The following is a 26,813-nucleotide window of genomic DNA, read 5'->3' on the forward strand; positions in this document are numbered from 1 at the left end:
GTGGACTTTTTACTTTTGACATCCTGACTGGCCAATTAGTTCATTTCTTTGAGGTAGTAAACCCCTCTTTGCCTTTCTTTAACATAAAGGTTTATAGCTAAACGTGTACCACCTGTGGTCAATCGCCTTACTTCTGTACTCTTACACGCCTTATGAGCTGAATTTGGCGTGTTCGGTTTGAAGGTGTCAGGCTAGTTAAGATTTTTAACTTATTTTTTAAAAGCACATCTGGATTTTCTGCTAATAATAAAGTGAATTTTAGTGTAAGCGTGATTTAAGCCTCCGCATGTAAAGAAAAATACTTGTGGTAGGATGGTTGTAGGGCACTATCCATTTGGATAGGGGTGGGAAATAAATAAATTGGGCACATTAAGTCAACTCAAGAGGTTGTCCGATGCGGAGAGAGGCAGATGTCCCAAATATACATGGGCTGCACTCTTTAGCTTTAAATACAGACTTACGTACACATATAAGATGGAAGGAGAAATCTGTGGAATAAGGTCCCCAGAATGCAGGAATGATACGTTTAAATGTACTCACCCCTCAATACATTAAGAAGGGTGTGCAGAAGGGTGTGTAGGAGGAAGCACAAAGTGTGCCCACAAAATAGGAGTCGAAGATTTGGTTCATTTTCTGTTAATATTTCATCGGTTCTCTGTTTTGCGTAAACGAGGACATGCATGGGAGCTATGTTTTATATAATTGTAATGATCAGGGTTTTATATAGAGCCTGTTTGAATATGTTATTATGCTATTTTTTGTTTTGGCTTGTTCACTGTGAATTTTATAAAAATATGATATAGATTTCTAAATATTGCTAACTTAATGGAGAAATACGATTAAATAAAAATTGATTGAGTAATACTGGTCACCCATGAAATTCCTGTAATACCAAGTGAGGCCCTGGGTATTGGTAGTGGGGGTCTCCCAGTATTTTACTAACTTTATTTTGCTAGGTAGCGGCTGAACCAGGCTCCCATCGACCTTGTGTCCAAGGTTGGTCACTGAACCCTGACCAATCTTGCACTTGGGTGCCTTAGTGGTCAGGTGGGCCAGCTGAAGGGCCTGCAACACTTGTCTCAGATGTTCAACATGTTGCTCTCAACCGGTGCTCAAGACAGCAGTATCATCTACATATGCCATACAAACGTTTTCTAACCGAGCAGAACTTGGGTTATTAAGTCTCTGAAATGTGGCAGGAGATTTCCTACACCCGAAAGGCATTACTTGGAATTGATGAAGAAAATCTGGGGCAGAGAATGCAATCATCTCATTGGAAATCTCATTCAGGGATATTTGCCAGTATTCACGGGTGAGGTCAAGGGTGCTTAGGTATTTTACAGCACCAAGCTTGCCAACCAGCTCATCTGTGCTTAGAAGGGAGCGTGCATCTGTCTTGGCGACAGCATGCAGAGCCCTAGAATCCACACACAACATCAAATCTGTGGTGCCAGTTTTTGGTACCAAAAACACTGGATTGGACCATGGACTAGAGGAGAATTAACTCAATTGAAGGTCCAACATCCTGCTCCCATGCACTGGTAACCTTATGATTAGAGTTGAGCAAGGAAGTAAAGCAAAAAGACATCACTTAATTCAATCTAAGAGTCAGTACATTGTTCAAGCATAGCAATAGCTACGGGTTCCACATTGCTGGTATTGCATCTTGTTTGACAGATCGCTGCATGCACTTAATCACTCTCTGCCCACCACGCAGCATCCATACTAACCTGTTGCGGCTCCTCCTTTATTACGCCAGTTTTGCCCAGCAGGATACGGCTCTTCTTCAGAGAGGACTCTTTCTTGTTCTCTTTCGATGGAGAATTTGAAGTGGTTGTCTCTTTTTCATCTGGAATTTCTGCAGAGTTTCAGGAGGCAGAAAGTGATTAATCATAATTATTTATCACATTTTGGAATAATTTCTTGTAACGATTTATCTTTAAAACATAATTCCCCAGAACAAACTAGAGCTTAACTCAGGTGTGATAAACATATGGTCGGATCAGGACCCCTCCAACGGGCTCTCCACATAGTGGCACACTGTAGAGAAATGTGATCTGATATTACTAAGTAACAAAAAGGCTCCTAGGCTGCAGTGGTGTCAGTTTCTAAGATGCCGTCACCAGTATTTAATTCTCCGCAGAGCGCCTGGGAGGACCACTAGACTAAAAGCTAAGCAGCCTAAAGGATGAGATAATAAAACAAGGTGAAGATTACAGAGATGAGCAGAAATATAGCATACATCAAACTCATGCAGACTACATGCATACAAGTTAACGGTCACTGTACCATTAAAATGTGCAACAACGTCAGTAATCTGACCCAAGACGTTAAATGGAGAAGAGGGGGAGGCGCTGGAGAGAAGAGAGCTGCCTTGAGGGAAGAGTACCCCAGAAAGAAAGAGTAGAGAGCCATAGGGAGAGGAGCATCAGGGCATGAGAGGAAGAGGTCTAATTGGGGCTTAAGGGTCTGTAAGGCACATCCATGCACATCGCTTAGAACAAAACAGAACATGCAAGTAGGTCTATCCTAGAAAGTTTCTGAGGGAGTTTAGACAATGCGACAGCCTGTAATCCCTCTCAACTAAGCAAAAACAAAGAGGTGATGGCTAGAAGGTTTAGAATGAATCTTAACCACTGGCATTGCTCTGGGCAACACTCCAGACCATCGTTCTTCGCCTGCCAGGCCATTACAGAAGGGGAAAGACCATATGCAAATCAGGCTTGTTCCCACCCCAAAAGGGAAAGTCCAGCCCGAACTGCTAGGTCACATCCCTTCTGCACAAGACCACAAGCATCCCCAAACATGTTTCAGCCTTGCTGGGCCTCATCACTGAGGAGTAGCTTGGGTCTCTAGGCTCAGCAGGCACGGGACCCACGTCTGGGCATACCCGTCCCACTTGGGGTGACAAAGCAAAAACAAAGAGGTGAGGGCAGGAAGGTTTAGACTGAATCTTAACCACTGGCATTGCTCTGGGCAACCCTCCAGACCATCGTACTTTACCTGCCAAGCCATTACAGAAGGGGAAAGACCATATGCAGTGGGACGGGTATGCCCAGAAGGGGCTTGTGTGTGTCTGGTGGAAATTCGACCAGTACTTTTGTTGCAAAGAACTGAAACGTCCCAAGATATTAGTGATATCTGGGTCCGCTCTGCGGACCCATTTCCCTGTTCACTCCGCGGACAGAAGTTTCATTGGCTGGCTGTATGGCGTGCTGTCGGCGAAGTTTGGATGCGGGCCGTGGTTGGCAGGAGGGTAGCGTGGTGTGCGTCAACATTTTTGGGGAAAGCCGCCATGGTGTATCGGAGGACAGTGCGGCAGCGGAAGGGTCTGGAAAATGTACCGTACGGAATACGTTGGCGGCAATAAGGGAAGAAACAGGTGGGGGAGTGAGAAGTGGTTCATTTGACATAGGTAGGTGGAAGAAGATGGAGGAGTGCCTGCAGTTTACGCGCGTACTGCGTCAAGTCGCAGGTAGCTAGACAGGCGACTACTTTGTGTGGTGATTGGAGGCAGGTGTCCTAACGGCCCGATAGCTTGTGCCGCAACCTGTTTGCACAAATCTCTTTACGTGGTGAGTGGTTGTATAGCACTTTTAGAAGGGGAATGAAGTGCACATGACATAGGTTGCAAACCGATTGTGGGTAGTTTGGCAGTGACAATAGTTTGGGAATGGAAGTGGGGATGGCCATGGTATGTGAATGAAAGTGCAGAGGGGTGCATGAGAGAGTTTCCTTTCTACATTATGGTAAGTGGTGCAATTTGTTGCTACATACTTTCATGGCGGTGCGCAGGTTGGGTAGGAGTACTGATGGTAGTGCTCTGTATGTGGATAGTTGAAGTTGGTGACATGGTGCAATGGATGGTGCCATTATGTAGCAGTTAGAGTGTTGAAGGCCTAGACATACAATCAAGAGGCTAGGAGTTTCCGACACACTCGGAAGTACTGCATTTTGGATTGTGCAGCAGTTAGCGGATGGTAACCTGTAAATAGTGGGTGTAGAGCATATTTCAGACGCAATAGAGTAGGAGAAGTGAGCTGCAATGTGTACATGTTTGGTTTTGCAGGGGAGTACACAGTTATTACATGGTAATGTTTTTGATGTGTACTTGGCGATGGTGCTGTGAAAAGTAATGCAGTGTGGGAACTGGGTGCTGGGTTTGCATACTGTTAGTCTGGAAGAGGATATGGTAGAAGTGCACCTTCACTGTGCTTGGTAACTATGGTGTGTGCTGAATTGTTGAAGTAGGCCCAATGTGGTGAAAAGGTAGCGGGTAGGTTGGTAGTGACGCAATACTTTGGGAATGGTTGTGGGTAGGGGTGGTGGAGGCTGTGGTATGTTTGTAGATTGTCCGGATCGCGAACTGTTTGTGATTGGGTGCAATGCAAAGGTTCAGTATGTGATTGGTGGGTGTGTGTCGGATAAGAGTGCTGGTGGAAGTGGTGTGTATGTGGATAGTTGTGGTTGGTGATAAGGGCAAATGCATGGTGGCATTACGTTGCAGTGCTTGTGTATAAGGCCTAGCCTATTGGGTGAATGGCCGAAGGGCGTAGGCCATGCATTGAAGAGCCTAGCACTTGACGAAACCCACACCCCTAATGCAATTTTGGCTCTGTATCTGGCAGAGGGTGGTGACCTGTAAAGAATGGTTGTGGAGTATATTTCAGACGCCATAGAGCAGCAGAAGTGAGGAGGCAGGTGTGTATGTTTGGTTCCGCCTGTGACGTCGCTGGTAGGAGACGGTAACGTTTTGGATGTGTGATTGGAGATGGTGCAATAAAAAGTGATGCAGTGTGTGCACTGGGTGCAGTGTGTGCATACTGGCAGTATGGCAGAAGGTATGGTTGAAGGGTAGTTTGTATGGGTTCTATACTATGCTGTGTGCAGATTTGTTGAAGTAGGGCCAATGTTGTGAAAACGTTGTAGTTAGGTTGGTAGTGACAATATTTTGTGAATGGCAGTATTTGGGGTGATAGAGACTGTGGTATGTTCGTGGATGCAGCAACCTGTTTTTGTGAATGGGCGTTTTATGGTGTGAGGGAGCTGGGTTGCAGTGCCGCTACGTATGTTAAGTTTATGCACAATGTTAGCTGCCCACATGGTTTCATGAATGGATTAATAGTGTTGTGCTGGGTGTGGTCAACGGTGCACTGTTGTGTGCATGGCGATAGGTGTGCTGGGTGCGCCGCAGGATCATTGTGGATGCTGAAAAAGGGCATCCTGTAGAAAACGTTTCGGGTGGAGGGGTTTTGGAAGGAAAGGGAACGTGCTCTCAGAGTGTGTAACAGGAAATATGGAGTTGTGTACGGAAATTTTAGGGTGCAATGCCAAGGTTCAGTATGTGATTGGTGCAGGCATTTTTGAAATTGCATATTCGGCACTAGGCGGCACTAAGTTAGTGTTGGAAAGTTCTAGTGCAAAGGGAAGAAGTATTGTGTCTGTTTCACTGGGGCGCAGCCCTAGCTTTCGCTGGAAATGCGCACGTGCCACATCATGGCCTTCTGAGCATGGAGGCTTCGCAAATGGAACTGTGGGAATTCTCCAATGAGGATTTGAGGATGTGGTTGACCGGAAGGGGCAGTGACATTCACCCAAAGTTAGATGCAGCGAGGTTGGCAGAGATGGACAGACGGCGAGTGCTTATAGTTGGTGATTCCTTTGTGCACAATCTGCACAGGTATGCCGTGGACAGAGGCTTCGATACTGACTTTCAGTTGGAAGGCGTGCAGGGTTTTTTGGGCACAGTTTATGAGTTAGGTTTCGGTGCATGGATCTCCTTTGCAAATATGTGGCCTCTGTTAGTACTGTAGATGTGGTGGTCGTGCATTTTGGAGAACTACATTTGGAACACATGTCGTGCTCTCGTTTGCTGGCTTACTTACAGAAGTTACTGACAGCTGTGATGCAGATGTTTCCTACTGCAAAGGTGAATTTCTCATCAATGACACCAAGAGGACAATGGGAGAATGCTGGTGTCAATTGTGCACAGCAAGAGGTTGGGAGATGTTGGATAAACAGAAGCATGTGCGACTTAATGTGCAGTGCTGGGATGTTCTGCACAGACTATGAAAGCATTAGTAACCAGCCAGATTGCCAGTGGTTTCAAGGAAATGGCATTTCTTTTACCTCCATTGTCAATGCTGTTGTGTTTGCCACTCTGCACGAAGCGTTGCAGAGAATTCTGTAGAAATGTAAGATAAGCGTTCATCTTCAGGCGAGAAAAATGTGAGGCGCAGAAGCAAACATATAGTGAGCAAAAGAGAGAAAAATAAGGAAAATAAAAACTGTATGAATGCACGTACATAACAAACACTCGATAAAAAGAAGAAAAAAAAAGATATATGTGTTTTTAGAGACAATCCTAAAGACACAATCCCCACCCCTGTTACACATTCGTCCCCCCACCCTCCACCAAATACACCCAACACCACCTGACGACCCCCCCCCCCTCCAGTTTCTATCTCGGGAAGACCACGGATTCCAGGGCACTTTGAGGATTAGATGTGGCTTTTCCGGCTCTTTTTAGGATGGCACCTATGGCATTGGCCATGTGGAGGCTAAGCCATTGGGCAATGTGGTGGCTGGTTGTGGTGTGTACATAAACACTGTGACAGAAGGTTTGTTGGTATCGATAAATGTAGGAGGCTATTGTGAAAGTGTGCAAGGTAAGGGGCATGCATCCTGTTTGTATGTATGTATGTATGTATGCACTGCACGCACTTGCTTAGCTAATATGCTTTCCCTGCTGCTTTGTGGGTTCACTTTTCTGACATTTGTAGTGCATGCATTACAGTGGGAAGACCATATTCTGAAGTTTACAAGGTACGTGGCAGGCATCATGTTGTTATGAGTGTAGTGTGTGTATTATATGATATGACGTGCTATGGTATTTTGTGCCATTTGTATCGCACCTACATACAAGTGTGTGAATGCGCGCCGAGGAAAGGGAGGCGGAACAGAAGCCGCACAGAGACATTGATAGGGTTATAGAAACAGTCCCCAAGTGTGGGGGCTGGTAGAAAGCCAGTGGAGGGGTGGAAGTGTAGGGAGGGAGGTGGCCTGGGGCACAGATTATAGGGTGGGTAGGAAAGCAGTGCACAATACTTTTCAGCCAGGAAGTGAGTAAGGGAAAGGAGGGGGAAAAATAAGAAGTACATGGAAAAGCTTTAAGGTGCTTTCAGACCCTACGATGCTTCTCCTCAAGGTCCAGGGAGACAGAGAGCGTGTTGCACAGGGAGGCCCCAGCAGAAGAAACACATCTACCACCATGTGGTTACGTGTAGAAACAACTGACCCTGAGGGAGTACGAAGCGGATGCAGGAAGAGCTGGAGCAATCAGATATTTAGGAAGTCACAGTGCAAGGTATTGAGGTCCAGGGACCAGAAGGCCTTCTGCATAATGCACAGGGCTTTTAGTTTATTGTTGGCAGACACTGTGAGGTATTGCAGACATTTTAGTCTAGCAGAGATACAATCCCTAGCGTTCAGGCCAAGGACAAGTTGCGCACTCCTCTTATGGATGAGTTGCTGAGGGCGCAGAGTGGAAGCTGACAGATTTAAAAAGAGCCTGTGGCAACAGTGCAGCGTACACAGCATCACAGCCGTGCAGACACTGACCTTTTGGAAAGTGACTGTAGGTTGCTAAGATACATTTAGTGGTGGCGTTAGTGCCTTCATTTTACGGGTTATATAGTAGGTGGGTTAGAGGGGAACAATTTTCGCAGCATTGTCGGAAGGAAAGAACAGAGTTCCTGCCTTTGCTAATATAGTGTATGCTATGTTCAAATGAAAACGTTCCACGCACATACAAACAAACTGCCACTTTATGAAAGGAGAAGGAAGGAACATCAGTATGCTTTTTAAAAACGTAGTGGACGCTTAGAGTAAGCTATCGTGTGCAGACCCACCTATAACAGAGTTGTGAACATAATGCAACAAATCTATCTATACCTTTCTTTTGTGGTGAAGGGTGCTTATGTGGATGAAGGTGCATGTATAACTCATGCAATGTTTCACTGAGGTTTCCACTGGACGAGCTTTCCAATAACAGCATACGTGCAGGGTGATTTTGTAATGGTACATATGAAGTCTTGTGGAGAACTGACATTGGAAACTGCTGAAGTCTTGGAGGGCTTTGGTGGATGCGTATGTCAGTACTTAGCAATACGTAATAAGGATGTGGTGGGAAGAGGATAGTGGAAAGGGAAGAAGGACTGGTCATGATTTACTGGGGCGCGGCCCTTACGATACTTTGCGCATCGCATGTGCTACATTCTGCGCTTTTGAACATGCTGGCCAATGGAAATGCGATTGTTGCAATTGTCCAATCAGGTGGTTAGAGTGTGCGTCACCGGAAACGGCGGCCATATTTTGTTCCATTACTCCGTGTACGGAGACAGGCAGAGATGGTCAGACGTACAGTTTTCATAGTGGGTGATCGCTTTGTGCTAGATCTGCTCCAGTATACCGTGGAAAGAGGCCTTAATGGCAATTTGAATTTGGACAAAGTGGAAACTTTGTGGTGCGGTGTCGCTGTCCGTACTTTCAACCATTTGCTTGTAGAGTGTCGACGAGTGGCCAGTTTCTGTATTGCACACGTTGTGGTAATGCATTATGGAGCATTGCTTTTAGGTTCCATAGCTTGTGCAAGTGTGTACCGTCAACTGAAAAAGATGATAAAAGAAGTGCACTGCATTTTTGCCACTGCAAAGGTGCTTTTCCATGTATACCACCAAGTCCAGTATATAACTATCCCAATGAATGTTGTCGGCAGCCAGAGGTGGGAAGGCGTCTTATCAACAGAAGCATGTGTAACTTTTTGCGTGCTGCTGGGATGTACTCCTGTGACAATGACAACATTGGTTATCAAAATGTGTACCTTCTCAATTGAAATGGCATTTCATTGTCGCCCAGTGCGAATTACATTTGGTTTTCCAATGTACATGCTGCACTGAAGACGTTATTGTTAGAATGTGAGGCGCAGTGCAATAAATAAAAACATTTATAAAATCCCGAAAAAAGGAGTCATTACTGTAGAAGTTGTTTAAAAACTTAAAAACAAAACAGCTTTTTTCAGAGCCACCACTACAAAGGACATCCTATCCTGGTTGACAGTTATTCCCCTACTCCTGCACGCACACACCTGGAAAAGTCAGCGCAAATCTCGACAGTTGCAGGGTTGTATGTGTAACATACGCCTTTTTTGCACATGGCCACCTTACATTTGGGACTGTGGAGGACACAAGATTGCGCAATAAGCTTTCTGGGTGTGGAGTGCAAGCACAGACTGTGGTATACAGTATATTTGTCGACCTAAATGCAGAGGGTGAGCTTATGGCTGTGTGTTGTACGAAGTTTAAAGTTGGGTACTACAGGTGCCTTGCATTAACACTTAAAGCAAAACAATATGGGGGACCAGTTGGAAAAATAAAATAATATCAAATTTTAATAATAACGAAGAAATCAGCAAGTCTAAAACATCCAATTAAACAGATTGGTCCATGACAGTGCATATAAAAAATCTTTCAATGTACAAACAACAAAATAGGAAATACGTTGCAGGCTTAAGTGGCTACTTTACAAAAATATTACCAACGGAATATGACCACTGTGGGTACTCGTCTAGCAACAAAGTGTATAGTACCCGTCCGCATATGGATCAATATGTCATATAGTATAATCCCTGTTTAAAGTCCAGAGATGTGTCTCGACATGTTTCTGTTCCTTAGGGCAAAGTGTGGAACATTCATCAGGAGGTAACAATTCAACAGTATAGCCTATTTTACAAGAAATGATGGTACACAGATTCATTCGAGCCTAATAGTACCTGTAAGAGATAAAAACAACAATAAGCATCCAAGATTTAGTTCATGACTCACTGTGTACTTGGGTAGGTTCAAACAATGAACTAGGCAACAACAAAAGGGTAAAATTACCTATGGTGGTGCCAGTGGGGGCTCTCTACTTAGATTAGTAGGTGTAGGGAGGCGGCCATCGCGACCCTACAAAAAAATTGATGAAAATTGTGGTAAATAATACACAATCCAGCCTCCTAGCACATATAACATAGCAGCAAATACCTAGAGTATGGCACCAGGGAGAGTATCAGTAAATGTAAGCACCTCTAAGTCAGATGAGTGGCCGATAGCAATGTGTTACAACTCGATGTCTCGAGGGCGAAGAAAAGCATGGGATGACCGTGGATGTGGGGATCTACAAAGCGTAGTAACCCTTGCAAGCAACTAGCCCAAACTAAGAAGGTACCAGAGGGGTCAATATGTGTATGGTGAGAAATAGACTAGAAAAGTGTCATCGTGCATTTCCACAGTGGCCAGTGTCGGGAACAAACAATGCAAAACACTTTACCTATGGCATCCATTGGTTTGCGAGCAGGAATGTATCTCCGCGGTCATTACTGAAAAAAGAGGGTCAAAAATAAAATGGACAACATTACTTAGTGCGTGTTGCCACTAAAAAGCCTCGTGAAACGGGGGGAATTGTAGTAAGAAGCGTCTGGCGAGTGTCTTACCCTGTGTGAAGAGGTGCAAGGGATGCAGGTCTTGCGTGTGCAACTAGCCGAATGTGAGACGCTGCCACTGTTGACAGGTCGTCAAGGCGACCCATATAGTCCTACTACTATGTCGATGATCCCGAAACACGGTGCCGATTACGGCAGCGGAACGGCGGCCATTTTAGAGTGAACTAAACTATACACAACTAAAGGGTAACGTAAGTGTCTGTCCAGAGGGAAATCTTCGGGCACAAACGAGCAATAGCCCTTATTGCACGAAGAACTCTGGTGAAATATAGGGGGGGGACACCAGACCTTATCTGCAGAGAATTAACAAACAGAAAATGAATGTTAAAGGATTGTCTCATTGAGCCCCGTCAAATCAGACCATATCCGTAAAGATATAACAAATGCAAAGTACATATGATGCCAGTCGATTGACTCATTGAGCCCCGTCACATCACTGTGAAGGGTGAAGATCATCTTCTGTTCCATTTTCAACAGTTTCTTTTCGCGTGTTATGTTGTTCGTTCCTTTCAAGGCCAGGAGGACCGTCCAAGTGAAGTCCTCGTATTTGTGTTTCAGGAGGTTGAAATGCTTCACAAGGGGAGCATTCTCCGTTCTGTTCTTCAGACAGCTACGATGTTCCATAATGCGTGTTTTTACTTTTCTGACAGTTTTTCTGACAGTTTTTCCAACATAATGCAGTCCACATATGCATGTAATCATGTATACCACGTACTCAGTATTACAATTGGTTTGGTTTGGCATTTCAACCTCCTGAAACACAAATACGAGGACTTCACTTGGACGGTCCTCCTGGCCTTGAAAGGAACGAACAACATAACACGCAAAAAGAAACTGTTGAAAATGGAACAGAAGATGATCTTCACCCTTCACAGTGATGTGACGGGGCTCAATGAGTCAATCGACTGGCATCATATGTAGTTTGCATTTGTTATATCTTTACGGATATGGTCTGATTTGACGGGGCTCAATGAGACAATCCTTTAACATTCATTTTCTGTTTGTTAATTCTCTGCAGATAAGGTCTGGTGTTCCCCCCTATATTTCACCAGAGTTCTTCGTGCAATAAGGGCTATTGCTCGTTTGTGCCCGAAGATTTCCCTCTGGACAGACACTTACGTTACCCTTTAGTTGTGTATAGTTTAGTTCACTCTAAAATGGCCGCCGTTCCGCTGCCGTAATCGGCACCGTGTTTCGGGATCATCGACATAGTAGTAGGACTATATGGGTCGCCTTGACGACCTGTCAACAGTGGCAGCGTCTCACATTCGGCTAGTTGCACACGCAAGACCTGCATCCCTTGCACCTCTTCACACAGGGTAAGACACTCGCCAGACGCTTCTTACTACAATTCCCCCCGTTTCACGAGGCTTTTTAGTGGCAACACGCACTAAGTAATGTTGTCCATTTTATTTTTGACCCTCTTTTTTCAGTAATGACCGCGGAGATACATTCCTGCTCGCAAACCAATGGATGCCATAGGTAAAGTGTTTTGCATTGTTTGTTCCCGACACTGGCCACTGTGGAAATGCACGATGACACTTTTCTAGTCTATTTCTCACCATACACATATTGACCCCTCTGGTACCTTCTTAGTTTGGGCTAGTTGCTTGCAAGGGTTACTACGCTTTGTAGATCCCCACATCCACGGTCATCCCATGCTTTTCTTCGCCCTCGAGACATCGAGTTGTAACACACTGCTATCGGCCACTCGTCTGACTTAGAGGTGCTTACATTTACTGATACTCTCCCTGGTGCCATACTCTAGGTATTTGCTGCTATGTTATATGTGCTAGGAGGCTGGATTGTGTATTATTTACCACAATTTTCATCAATTTTTTTGTAGGGTCGCGATGGCCGCCTCCCTACACCTACTAATCTAAGTAGAGAGCCCCCACTGGCACCACCATAGGTAATTTTACCCTTTTGTTGTTGCCTAGTTCATTGTTTAAACCTACCCAAGAACACAGTGAGTCATGAACTAAATCTTGGATGCTTATTGTTGTTTTTATCTCTTACAGGTACTATTAGGCTCGAATGAATCTGTGTACCATCATTTCTTGTAAAATAGGCTATACTGTTGAATTGTTACCTCCTGATGAATGTTCCACACTTTGCCCTAAGGAACAGAAACATGTCGAGACACATCTCTGGACTTTAAACAGGGATTATACTATATGACATATTGATCCATATGCGGACGGGTACTATACACTTTGTTGCTAGACGAGTACCCACAGTGGTCATATTCCGTTGGTAATATTTTTGTAAAGTAGCCACTTAAGCCTGCAACGTATTTCCTATTTTGTTGTTTGTACATTGAAAGATTTTTTATATGCACTGTCATGGACCAATCTGTTTAATTGGATGTTTTAGACTTGCTGATTTCTTCGTTATTATTAAAATTTGATATTATTTTATTTTTCCAACTGGTCCCCCATATTGTTTTGCTTTAAGTGTTAATGCAAGGCACCTGTAGTACCCAACTTTAAACTTTGTCTCCCTATACTGTGACTATTATCCTCCCGGATATAGACAAAGTATACACTGCTAATTTGGTATTAGTCAGTAGTATTCCGGGTTTCCTCCTTTTATAAGCTGTGTGTTGTACGAGCCACAGCGTATGCTTTGTGGGTGAATTGTACATATATTACATGACAGTGAATGGCAAACAGAGTCTGGTGGAGTTATGTGTGGAGTGTATCATGTGGGTTTGTACGCGTATGGAGCAGCTACTCTGAAGTGATTGCTTTTGGTTTGTCTATGTGAGACTTTGGTGACGCTCTATCACAATGATATTATTGTTTTTGATTGTGGAGGGACAAATGAACACGATTTTCAGTGCCGTTTGTGCTGAGGGAGGCAGTAGGCCAGACAATGCTTCTGTTTCCAATCTCCTGCATAATTGTGTGTCCCATTATGCAGACACCCATGTAGGCACGTTATTTTTTATTTGGTCCGGAAATGGAGAAAGCGCGGTACATTGTAAAGAAGTGTATGTCTTTACAACTTGTGCCATTGTCGTACTGTACAAATGGTAATCTACCGTTTCACAGCACGAACAGTTTTCCCCACAAATAGCGTTCCTGTTGCTATTACTGCATTTGCGAATTGTTCACGCTCTACACACATTGCCTTGCACCCCTTTTTGGAAGTATAGGAATAATGTTTGTGCTTGCTGTTGAGCACTTGTGATCTTCAAAACACACTGCAACACGCAGAACCATCTGTTTCAACAGCCACACATTTCTACCTGTATCCACTGCAGTGCTTCCCACAGTACCACAGTTCCTTCCATTTAGTATACAATTGTGTGGCGGGTATACGATCCGCGTCGCACTGCCTCCCTTCATTGGCACTTACATTGTGACACTCTGAAAGGAGCTTTGAATCATAATCAGCCACAAAAAATATTATATTGCTAAAGGGACGTTATGGTGAAGGTGTGATACTACAAACATAGCATCATTGTTAAATACACTATGCTAAAGCAACGTTATGTTTATAGTGCCCTATTAAAATCTATGAAATTCACTAACAAAAAACGTTGTTAAAGTGACGTTCCGGTTAAGTTGCACTAGCAAATACCTATGAAATTCAATGGAAAAACATTGTTACAGGGACGTTATGGTTACAGATAAAACCGAAAACCCCCAGAAATTCACCAATGGAGTATTTTGATGTAGAAGCGCCACATGTTGTACTAACTCAAAGGGGATCTTGAACCTCAATAATTTGTTCCACGGCACAGATCTACTAACCGAGAAAGGCGGATGACATATCAAGGGATGCCATCAAAATTGGACTGGATTGACTGTTTCACATCGTACAAAAGATGAGCTAACATGGTGGCATTTAAAGGTGTCCCCAGCCGTTTCCTAAAGCAGACTTGGAAGTGTGAAAGAAGTGCTGACTGTTGCATAACAGTTTCGAATTCCATAAGAAGGAACAGAGCAAAAACCTTTGAGGATGCATCAGTGAGGGCTATGGACCTGTAATTTGCATAATCCAAGGGGTCCACTTTTTCAAAGATGGGAATTATGTACGATTGTACCCATGATGATGGAGTACAGTTGAACATAAATAAATGTTCAAATTTGATTTTCAAAATTGAGGCCCATAATACAGGGTTGTTCTTCAAACTCAACTATGGAATGCCATTAGGGCCAGATGCTCTTGATGGATTCCGTTTGGATAGGGCCCATATAATATCCTCCTCATCCCAGGTACAGACACCCCAGATACGGGTGCCCACACATGTTTCCATCACCTCAGAGAATGTTTTTGGCAATTTACATTTATTAGTAAAGAACTTAACGCATGCATCCTCAGACACAGAAGACTATGGTATCTCAAGAATTCCCCACAGTTTTATTAATGGTGGACCAGAAGGTTCCCATCTTACTGCTACAGAGGTGTTTTAGCACTACCTGATTATCCCTATTGTGCGTATCAATCCTTAGGGATTTAACATAGTTCTTATGAGGCTGGAAGAAGGGGTTTTTACCTCTGGCATATTGCAAATTAGTCAAGCTTTGTTTCTACAAGTTTCTTATTTTATTGTGCTTTACATTTTTAGAGGCATCAACTCTGGCATCAAATTTATGTTCACAAGATTTCTCCAAAGTGGCTGTGGTTGTGCCGGCAGATTGTTTCTGAAGAAAAATTCCCAATATATGCTTAACTGGGTTCCAATAAAGATTTACAAGCAACTTTACCCACATCTCATCCAAGGAGTTGATACATACAGCCAAAAGACCATCAGATGAGTGAACCAATTCAGTTGCCACATGCACATTTATATCAATTGCAATTGCCAATCCACCATTTGGTCGTCACGATTGGCTCGCAGCGCAGCAGCGCAGGACTGGTAAAGGTCAAATAGCCTTTCATATTGAAATGAGAACAGACCATTGTTTCCTGGAACATAAGAATCTTACATTTGTCCAAAGATCCAGGATTACAAAACCATCTATTAAGATTACTCGGCCCGCAAGTGTTTCATGAAAGAACGCTAATAGACTAGAGGCTAGCGTTGAGACAAGCCCCGCTTAATGCAGAGAAGGTTTTTAAAGCTGCTTCGACCCAAGACCAATCCTGTCCTTCTTTGGACATTCCTGAGAGCTGGGCCAACAGCAATTCTGCCCAGAGAGGCAAAATTGCCTGCCTGCATATCTCTGGATACCATGTTGGGAGCTTGTGTGCCATATTATACAAATTTGCTACCATCTTCCATTGAATCGATAGCATTCAACTGGAAGCCCAAAGACTGGAGATTACATTGCTGCTCCCATATAAGAGTAGCAATGATCTCTGATTGAAAAAAGCAAAACATGCGATTATTATTGACTAGATGCAAGGTGATCCACTCAATATCATTAGAGTGCAAATGACTGAGTGCCAGAATAATTTTAAATATATCTAGCAGCTTAGATCTATTCAATCTGAATGATCCATTCCTTTTCAGATCGCTTTCCCATCCCAAATACTGAGAGCAATAACGCCCCTTGATTACATGCGACTGATCTTTTCTTGGGGAAATGTCTTGAGTTGTTACGGTATGCACTGCTTCCATAGAAGGAGGGGCAACAGTGGCCCCCAACGCCCCCAAAGCCGATACAACAGCTAAAGGTATCGGAGCAGCATGGACCACCATTTCATATGTCAACCCCTTAATGAGTTTCCCCAGTAAATACGAAAAAAGGAAGTTAATTTACTTTGAAACGTCCCTGCTGCCCCAATTCGAGGTGCAGTGTTAGGGAAGTTTTCCTAAAGTCCTGTTGGCAGTAAGATTTTAATAGGTTTTCCCAGTGGTTTGTAGATTCTCCCCCCCCCCCCCCCAACTCTTCGTATCAGTCTGTGCTAGCTCAGGACCTTGTTGGTGTGGCAGAGCAGTCTGGCTTATTTTAAGAGGAAGATGTGAGCTGTAGGTAAGTACACCGAATCTTAGCTAGAGAGACAACAAAGAATCACTAACACATATATGAAAAAACAATAAGGGGTGAGGCACGCACTCCGGTTCCTAGCCAATATATTACCTGAAAAAAGCCTCCGTTGCAGAGAAAAACGTGGTTAGGACAGCAGTGGTTGCTTCACAGTGTTGCAAAGGGTCTGCCTGCATCTCTGGTGGTCATCTTCTTCTGTTACTTTGGTTTCCAGTGGTGGCTTTTCACTACAGAAGCCTCACAGTTTACACAGTTCCAACACACACTCCTCTGCAATCTCTCTCAGCATTTTACAGAAAGGGCCGTTTGGCTGTCCAATCAGGACATCCAGTGCCCCTCGCCCCCTTCTGTGGGAGCTGAACCTATGGCAAACAAAGGACAGGGGGGATGTAAGCCACCTCCCCAGGTGGGGACCTACAAGAGAGAACACACTCTCTCCTCCCCCACCCCTCCCCTCACCTCATGGAAGTAGAAGGCTAACAAAGAACAATCACGCTAGTAATGGCAAAAATAGAAGTGAGGCCCCAAGTTGGTACTTGGGTACTCTATTGTACACTACCGAGGCTATGCATATAGCCTGCGGCATAAAAAATACACAATAGTTGGTAGAACACATCCACTGCCAGCAGCCTTAAGTACGTGATTACCTATGTGACTAAAAAGTCACAGGAGCAGAGAGAAGGGGGATACTAGGTATCCCTTTGGTACTCCACTGAAGGTTGTGTGTGCCGATCTCTCAGACTATACAGTTTTGGGAGAGGTACTAAGCATCTCTATCCTGAAGAACTGTAGTTACTTGAGGATATAGAAAAATTATTTTAAAGAAGGATACTAAGGGTCCCCTAGCAACACTACCCATAAGGAGCTGTGTGCTGCAGTTGTAAAAACACAGATGTCTTTAAGAGGTATGGAGCAGACAGACTCCATAGTACAGGTAGAATACAAAGAATAGAGTTCCAGAGGACAGAGCCCATAAGAAAGAATGAGAGGAAAAAGGCTCCACTCATTCAGGACCGAAAGAAAAAGGTCCAGAAGTCCCACAAAATGTGCTGGGGTTCTCACTAGGAGAGGGGATGAAGCATGACATTATAGGTCTCCCCAACACTCGCCCCCCCCCCCCCCAAGACTAGGGACAGGAGGATCTCATCTACTCCTGGGTGGCTCTTTTGATCCAGTTGGTCATACTTTCTGGAGAGACCATCAGCATTCTTATGTTGGGCATGTGACCTGTGCTCAATAGTGAAGTCATAGCTTTGTAGGCTTATGGGCCACCTAAGCAAAGTTGGGGTTTTCTCCTTTCATCTGCATCAGCCACCTAAAGGGTTGGTGGTCAGTTTGAATCTTGAAAATAGTTCCATAGAGGTATGGTCTGAATTTCTTCAGGGTCCACACAATAGAAAAACATTCACGTTCAATGGTTACCCACCTCGTTTCCCTATCTTTTAGTTTTTGACTCATAACGCAGGTGGGGTGCTCCCTGCCTTTGCAATCAAATTGGCTCAAGACTACGCCTATCTCTGTGCTGGAAGCATCAGTTTGGACCAGGAAGGCCTGAGTGTAATTTGGAGCTCTGAACACTTGAGCTTTACAGAGGGCATCTTTCAGTCACAGGAAGGCTTTTTCACAGTCCTCATTCCACTTGACCATTTTACGGTACTTGGGGGAGGATATTTGCTTTATCTTTTTAACAGCACAGAGCCTGGTAAAGACATAGCCAGTGGAGGATCGTAATGCCATGTCCGTGACTTTGGACACGTCCACTGTAAGTGAATTTAATCCGGCACACACCCAAGTCGTGCGCAAATGAAACCCTTATTTATTTTGATCTATAGGTTCAATATTCTGAACGATATACCATTCGTATCACACCCTTTTCCTGAGAACCCCCCCCCCCCCACCCAGTGGACGATCATAATGCCATGTCCGTGACTCTGGATACGTCCACTGTAAGTGATTTCAATCCGGCACACACCCAAGTCCCGCCCAGCATGTAGTGCGCAAATGAAACCCTTATTTATTTTGATCTATAGGTTCAATATTCTGAACGATATACCATTCGTATCACACCCTCTTCCTGAGAATATTTATTTGATCTATAGGTTCAATATTCTAAACGATATACCATTCGTATCACACCCTTTTCCTGAGAACCCCCTCCCCCCCCGGTCACACTGAAGCAGGAATCAGGCTAGTTTGTAAAGGTAAATATTTATTTATGTATTTTATGGATAGCTAAGGATGTTAGGTATAAGTAGGAGTTGAAATTTCGTTTCTATCATAAAAACTGAGGGAGTTAGAGATTTTAGTAAAGGTCGTTTTTGTAAAATAGGCGCGAGAATGGAAAACAAATTTGGGTTTAGAAAAGACAGATAGGTTTTCTTATGCTATATTAAAGACTACACAAAGGAGAATGCCACACAGGAAGGTCATTCACGGCCGCTCATAACAGTTCATGTGTGATACTCTAGTTTCCGTTTGGTTTGGGAATTACTTTTCTTAATCAATCAATAAGAAGTTAGGGTTTAGGAACACAGATGAGAAAAGAGTCAGCGCAAAGATAGTGCTAGCAACTCTATGGTTCTGAATTAGAAAGGGGATGGGTTTGAGATTGGGATCATAGAATTCAGATATATTATGGGTCACTGTTCTTCCTTTTAATACTCGCAGAATACGTTATTAAATTGGACCGTCAGTTCTGGTCATGGATTGGGCAGGTCCACCGGCAAACAGGCACCTCTGGAGGGATTTGGGTCAGCGGCGCAGTTCTGGTCAAGTTTGGACTGCACCTCAGACTGGATTTGGAAGGGCCCCTTCTGATGACTGGACACGGTAGATAGCCGGATACAAGTTTTCAGCGGGCAAGCCTAATGGTGGCCAGCCAAGATGAATAAAAATTAAGTCCCTTCAGTTTTGGGATTTTTTTGCAATTGGGTCAGGCTAGCAATAATTTTGCAATGCTAGAGTCTGGATTCTGCAAGGAAATCTGGATCATTAAAAGAATTCTGGAGTCAGCTACCAAAGGAAGGGTTCTGCAATAAGGTGCTGCTTGGACATCTGGATGGGCTCTGGAAGCAATGTGTCGAGTACTATGTGTAGTGCCCTTTCTATATTTATCCATTACACATTTTATGACATGGGCAGAACTTCAAAACACACCCCCCTATCTGTGAATGGCTACAGGCATGCGTTTCGTTTTGGTTGGCAACTTAAACAGGGCTGCCATTTTATGACAGGATTTGGGAACTCCCCCCTGGATTTTTACCCAACCCATACTTTTGCACACATGTACATTCCTTCCATTACGTACCCTCACCAAATTAGACACATATTTTTCACATTTGATTGTCTACATTTACATCCAATGTCCATCTTTGTGAGAGCTGTATTGGTCATTTTATGGCTTTTTATCAATTTTACCCTGAACACTTTGGATTCATCATTTCTAATTCAATACACCTCTTGGGGCTGATCAGTGGATCGCGTACATACAATTTTAAGCTTGCAACATTGTTAGTTTTGCCACAATCAGTGTTTTAGCGTATCTTTGGTTCCTTATGTAGTAAAAACTCCTACTACATCTTCAACTGTCTAGCATGAGTTCAGGTTTATAAGTTTGTATTTTTCACTTGTCTACTTATTTTGGCTGTCATGTTAAATGCCAAAGTTCTGAGGCAAAAACAAGTAATTTCAATTCAAAATCCAGTCCAGGTTTTTTTTTCTTGCTTCCCAAAGTGAGCAGATGGCCAGTCCTTTGAAGTTCACTGAGAAACCTCCCCCACATCCTGGTCCTCCTTGCAGAGGCCAATTCTCAGCATGTCCTTTGTTCTTTGGTCAGTCAGCAGACAAATGTCTAATTTCAGCCTCTTTGAGTGGCTTGCTGGGATAATGCATGACCCATTAATGGCCATTAACCTTCCTGTTCTCAAGGGAGTGTTAAACAGAGATGTCAGATTTCCCAGGCCAGGCCCTGTCAGATCAGAATTCACGTGTGGATTAGCTTCAGACTGGGCTCTTAGACATTAAAATCTTTTCAGTTCACATATAATATATAAGTACAGAGTATAAAGGATTTAACCATTTTAAAAGAATTAGCCCTTCACCAACATACTTGAAATAGTGGATTTTGCAACTTTTCAGGACAAAGGAATACATTTAAGCTAAGATTTGTTTTGTTTGTTTGTTTATTTACTTATTGTGCGCACCGGACCCTGAGGTAGCAGGGCGCATGTGACAAGAGGGCTTACACAGCTTGGTTACAGAAGTTACAAATATACAGAGCATGGTAAAAATGATTTTCTTATCTCAACAGGGTGAAGGTAAGGCAGTAAAGTACATACATTATAGTACAGGTATCCAGAGCAATGTAAAAATGATTTTCTTGGCTCCACAAGGTGCAGGTAAGGCAGTAAAGTATATATACAAGACAGTATGCAGACAGCAAGTCATCATAGCTGATATTTACATAATAGCAAGTGTATGAACAGGTGCAGTACAGAAAGCAGGTTACATAGCATGCTCAGTAGGCCATTTTATTGCGTTCTTTCTGAATTTGTTGAACGTTTGGTCAGATCTAAGAGCGTGAGGTAGGGAGTTCCACAATTGAGCTGCCCTGACTGGGAAGCAGGACCCTCCAATAGTGGTCAGTTTAAATTTGGGCACTAGCAAGCAGTTGGGACTGGCTGTTCTAGTAGGTCTAGTGGAGTTTTTTCTAGTAAAACGTTCTGCAAGGTAACGAGGGGCTTTGTTATTTAGGCATGTGTGGATGAGGGAGGCAGATTTGAGGTTGATTTTTTCCTGGGTGGACAGCCATTTGTGTTTCTGTCTTATTTCAGAAATGTGTACTCTTTTAGGAATACTTAGGGCCGCTCTAAGTGCATTATTTTGGAGCACTTGTATTCTGTTGATGGTTTGTTTAGTTGCCCCTATGTAGAGGGAATTACAATAATCTAATTTTGATAGGATAAGGGCTCTGGATAGGATTAGGCAACTGTTATCTGATAGGAATTGTTTCCCGGCTCGTATTGATTTACATGTATAGGCCGTAGATGAGGCCAGTGAGTTTACCTGTTTGGTGAGTGATAGGGTCCAGTCGAGGTAGAAACCTAGCGTTTTTACTTCTCTGGCGACCTTGATAGTGTTCCTATCGATGATGAATGCTGAGTAGATTGGGTTCAGTTTAGAAATGCGAGCAGCGGTGCCCATGATGATGATCTCCGTTTTGTCATCATTCAGGCATAGGCCATGGTTGGCCATCCATGCCTGAACGATGCTATAGACTCTGTTCACCAAAGCCAGATCTTCCCCATAATCCCCGGTAAGTGGTAGGAGAATCTGAGTATCATCTGCGTAATTGGTGTAGGTGATACCCAGATTGTCAAGATCGTCAAAGAGTGGCTTGGTGAAGATATTGTAGACTGTTGGCGAGACGCAAGATCCCTGGGGCACTCCACAAGTAATAAGTATCGGGTCTGCTGCTGCTGAGGGGGAGAACACTCTCATGGTCCTGTCACTGAGGAATCACTGTATCCAGACTATAGCCTCTCCTGAAAAGTGGGCCGCAGAGTCCAGGTGATTACACAGGACTCTATGGTCCACCAGGTCAAAGGCGGCTAAGAGGTCTAGTAGAAGGAAGAGTGTTAATTTACCCTCGTCTCTGAGTGAGTCTATTTGGGCCTTTAAATTGATAAGGGCAGTCTCTGTGCCATGTTGGGGGCGGAAGCCAGATTGGCGGGTGCCAAGGAGATGGTTCGCCTCGAGGAAGTTCTGAATTTGGGTGTATGCTACCTTATCTAGTATTTTTAGTAAGAATGGCACTGTGGTGATGGGCCTGTAGTTTGTGGGAATGTTGGGGTCCAAAGTTTGTTTTTTCAGGAGGGGGAGTACCCAGGATTCCTTTAGGTTGCACGGGATGGTGCCAGTAGGGGTTGCGCCTTTACAATTGGATGGTTTGAGTCCAAGAATAGTTTTCTCCACCTCGATCACTGAGACCTTAGAGAAGTTAAATTGGGTGAGTTCTTTGAGTTTAGGTATTGGTGTTTTGTTCAGGGGAGTTTGGGTTTGGGATGATAATGATGCTTTCTTTAGAGCAATTTTTGTTTGGAGGTTGGCTACTTTGTTAGTTAGTGCCAACTGTATGTCAGTGCACCAAGTTTTATCTTTAATGGAATCATCCTGTACTGCGATGGGGGTTTCCAATTCTTTTAGAATAGAGAAGAGTTCCTTCATACTGGAGTTGGCTTGGGTAATCCTATTGTTGTAAGTTTCTTGTTTGGCCAGGATGATAGACTTTTTGTATTGCGTTGAGATATTTATTAGATTATTTTTGTTTTCTGCGGTAGGATGTAGGTTCCATACCGTTTCGCATTTTCTTTTCTGTAGTCTTAGGTTTTTTAGGTGGGGTGTAACCCAAGAGTTAAGATGCTTTTTTGCTTTACTGTTCCTAGGTTTAAGTGGAGCAATGCTGTCGAGAGCCGTGGTCACGGCATTATTGAATTCGTCCACTAGAAGGCCTGGGTCAGTATGGTCCGGTAAGGAGTTAAGAGTCGGTAGGATAAGGGGTAAGATATTGTATGCTGTGATATTTTTCTTGTTTCTAGTTAATGTGGGTGCGGCGAGCAGGGGTGTTAGAGCAGTGAGTCTTTTAGTATTGAGAGTAAAGGAGATTAAATGGTGGTCAGTCCATATTTGGGGGTTGGGGGGCGATGGAAGTAATGGAGAGGTTGCAGTTGTGAATGGCAATCAAGTCAAGAGTTCTCCCTTTGGTATGGGTGGGCATGGTCACTTTCTGTGTGAAGCCTAGTTCTGTCAGTATGTTAGCTACGGCGGTGGCCTGGTGATCATTGATATCATTGTACCCTAGGTTGAAATCTCCTAGCACTAAAGTTTGTGAGGAGTTTTTTAGCTTCTCAGAGATAACAGTGGTAATATCTTCATTGAAGGTGCTGATAGGGCCTGGGGGTCTATAGAGGAGATGGATATTTAATGTTTGAGAGTTAGCAATGGGTAGTTTAATGGAGAGAGACTCGCAGGATTTAAGTTGGGTGTAGAGGTGATTCTCATAGAGAGATTGGTTTTGGCGATGATCGCTATTCCTCCACCTCGTGCATCTATTCTATCAGCTCTAAGGATAGTGTAGTTGTCTGGGACTGCTAACGTTAGTGCTGGACCAGCTGCCTCGTGGAGCCAGGATTCAGTAATGGCGATGAAGTCAAGGTCATTTTCCAGGATAGTGTCTGCTATGTCTGTGGCATAAGCGACTAAAGATCTAGCATTGATTAAAGACCTTTCAGGTCGGGTTCTAGCTGTAGTGTAGGACTCCGGTTAGTGGTGGCAGGTCGGTTATTGGTAGTCTTGTTTCTTTTAGGGAGGGGTTTGTGGTTAGGAAGAATGGAAGTTTCCAGAGGTGGGAGTGGTTTCGGTCGAAGGTGGTCCAGGTTAATGTTATATTTGTTGACAGGTTCGAATATTTTAGGTAGTCGTGCCCGGAGTCTATGGTTTCTCAGTGCTGTGCTACAAGGGGATTTAGAGATAAGTTTCATATGAGAGGCTCCTACGCCCTCTGGGGGCAGTATGGATGGCATGGTGATATAGACAGTAGTGATAATTAGAGCTATCAGGTTAGTGATTGATGCTCGATAGACTCGGGTTGGCAAGTAAGAGTACATAGGGTTATGGCTGGTCGGCCTAGAGCCTGCTATTGCATGTATCGATTAAATGTTAGACAGCATAGGGCTAGTTATTAGGCAGAGTAGGCTGAGTATTGGGCCGCGTAAGCTAAGTGCGGCAATCAGGGAGTGGAAAGAAAATGGGCTAAATGCGGCACTCGAAGATTGGTCGAAAATAGGCTAGATGCAGCAATCAAGTATTGGGCAAAATACTTAGGCTAAATGTAACAATCAAATATAAGGCAAAAGAATAGGCTAAATGCAACAATCAAATATAAGGCAAAAAATAGGCTAAATGCAACAATCAAATATAAGGCAAAAATAGGCTAAATGCAACAATCAAATATAAGGCAAAAATAGGCTAAATGTGGCAATCAGGGAGTGGACAGAGTGCTGGTAGGGAGCCACTACCTTGGAGAATTAACGATATCTGGCCTATGCTGTATGTAATGGGCTATACTATGCATAGTACTGGAGATATATTATGGTGCATGGTACAGTTGTGGCAGATAGGCAGAGAGTTCACAAACATAGGTTGAATCTATCAGTAGCAGACAGCTTATAATGGGTCAATTCGTTGCAATATTATGGAGGGTGGCTGTGTTTAGGTTAGTCTAGATGCATTTTAAAGGCATTTGCTTATATATATTCATTACGATGTTATACATTGGTATTCTATGTCATACAGTTAGTCTGGTACAATACATATAAAAATAACAGTCAGTTGACATAGTGCATGTGAGGCAGTGGTAAGGATGGAGTCAAGGTGCGTGACTATGGGTGGGTCCACATATTGCGAATAAGAGTTTTCTTTGACCGCAGAGTGATGTTGGACAGTGTTACCTATTTCTAGCCAATTTTTATAGCCAATTGCTTTAGGCAGTTGTCAGGCTGTGATGCCTGGATTCCTCTGACTGCCTGGATTTTTTCCATGATTCCAGCACACTCTCCTTTCAATAATTCACTGGGGAACATACTGAATTTAGCACCAAAACAGCACTTTGAAGGTTGCCCTGGATTAGGAACTGTATTTAGGGGCATTTTTGAATTTTAGCCATTCTGTGGGCTTGCTTCCAGTGACAGATGACAAATGACAGATGGCGGCAGTGATGACAGATGACGGCAGTGATTCCTGCTTTTACGCCACTTTGCCAGTGTATTTGGCAGGGCGTGCAGCTGTTTTGGTTGGTTATGAACTCTGCACAATTTTGCAGACTTAGTGCGCACAGGGGTTATTGCCTCCATTCTTGGCAATTTTCTTCCCCCATTGGTAAAGGGGTGCAGTGTGGCGCAGTGGCATGGATAAAAATACTCCACACCGCTGTTCAGTTAATATCTTCGGTGCTTCCTGGCAAGTGAAGATCAAAGGGGGAGTATATGGTATTCAGAGGAGAAGCTATGGTCCCATAGTTCTCAATGAAGTTCCTGTAATAACCAGTAAGTCCTAAGAAGGCTCGTACTTGTGTTTGAGTAGTTGGAGGGGCCCAGTCTTGTACAGCTGTACTTTGCTGGGTAAGGGGGCTTGATCTCCCTTCCTACCTCATAACCAAGGTACACCACTTTACTATGACCAACTTGGCATTTACCTGCTTTGATGGTCAGATTAGCCTGCAACACATGTCCCAGGTGGTCAGGATGTGCTTCCCAGGTAGGGCTGAACACCGTTATGTCATCCAAGTATGCCATGCAGAAGTTCTCTAACCCATTCAGAGCATGGTTAACCATTCTTTGGAATGTGGCAGATGCATTCTTTAAACCAAAGGGCAGGACCTTAAACTGATACAAGCCTTCGGGGGTTGAGAATGCTCTCTTCGCCTTGGACTGGCCAGTCATGGCAATCTGCCAATAACTACTTGTCAGGTCAAAAGTACAGAGGAATTTTACTGAGCCCAGCTTATTCGCCAGTTCATCTGTCCTCGGGGCAAGGGATGGGTATCTGTCTTGGTGACTGCATTTAAAGCCCTCTAGTCCACGCAGAACCTAAGTTCCTTAGTTCCTGCCGTTGGTATCAACACAACTGGGCTAGCCAATGGACTTGTGGAATGTTCAATCACTCCAAGGTCAAGCATCTTATTGACCACTTCTTTTATGTGGTTCCTCACATTATCTGACATCCTGTAGCCCCTGCTTTTAACAGATACACTATCACCAGTGTCAATGTCATGCTGGTCCCAAGGGGTAAAGCCTGGTGTAAGAGAAAAAAGATGGGTAAAGAGAGTTAACAAAGCTTTGCACGCCTCCTGTTGCTGCATTGTCAGAGTAGTATAGAGTTTTACCCCTTCTATTGACCCACATGAAAGGTGTCCGCTTAGAAGATCTGGGAGAGGCTCACTCACTCTCCTCTTCTCCTTGATCAGAAGCTAAGAGCAAAGCTCCTATCTCTAGTCTGGAAACATAAGCCTTCAGGCAGTTGGCATGAAAGACACTGGGGGCCTCCTTGGGTTTGTCCAAGTCTCCCATATAATTGACCAAGTTTTCCTACAACTTTGAAGGGTTCTATACATTTGTCCTGTAAAACCCTCTTTCTTACTGGGACCATGATGAGAACTTGTTGGTCTGGGGTAAACTCCACCATGTGTGCCAATGCTTAACCAGAGCTTGACCAGCTTTTTGAATTGTCATTAGCCTATGTCATCATGAGTGCCATCCTCTGTCTGAGGCCAA

The 26,813-nt window shown here is 43.9% G+C and overlaps 1 protein-coding gene across 5 annotated transcripts in view; it reads right to left on the reverse strand.

Annotated features, from left to right (window-relative positions):
* TAF1 (TATA-box binding protein associated factor 1) overlaps positions 1 to 26,813 on the reverse strand; it is a 1,380,965-nt gene that overhangs the window by 997,321 nt on the left and 356,831 nt on the right. For all 5 annotated transcript variants that reach the window (XM_069612352.1, XM_069612355.1, XM_069612353.1 and 2 more), the window contains exon 11: positions 1,731 to 1,858. In XM_069612352.1, the coding sequence (XP_069468453.1) occupies positions 1,731 to 1,858 (128 nt within the window). The remainder of the gene's footprint in view (positions 1 to 1,730; positions 1,859 to 26,813) is intronic.

The sequence above is a fragment of the Ambystoma mexicanum genome, chromosome 5p (genome assembly GCF_040938575.1).
Source record: "Ambystoma mexicanum isolate Mex_15411 chromosome 5p, UKY_AmexF1_1, whole genome shotgun sequence".
Taxonomy (NCBI): Eukaryota; Metazoa; Chordata; class Amphibia; order Caudata; family Ambystomatidae; genus Ambystoma; species Ambystoma mexicanum.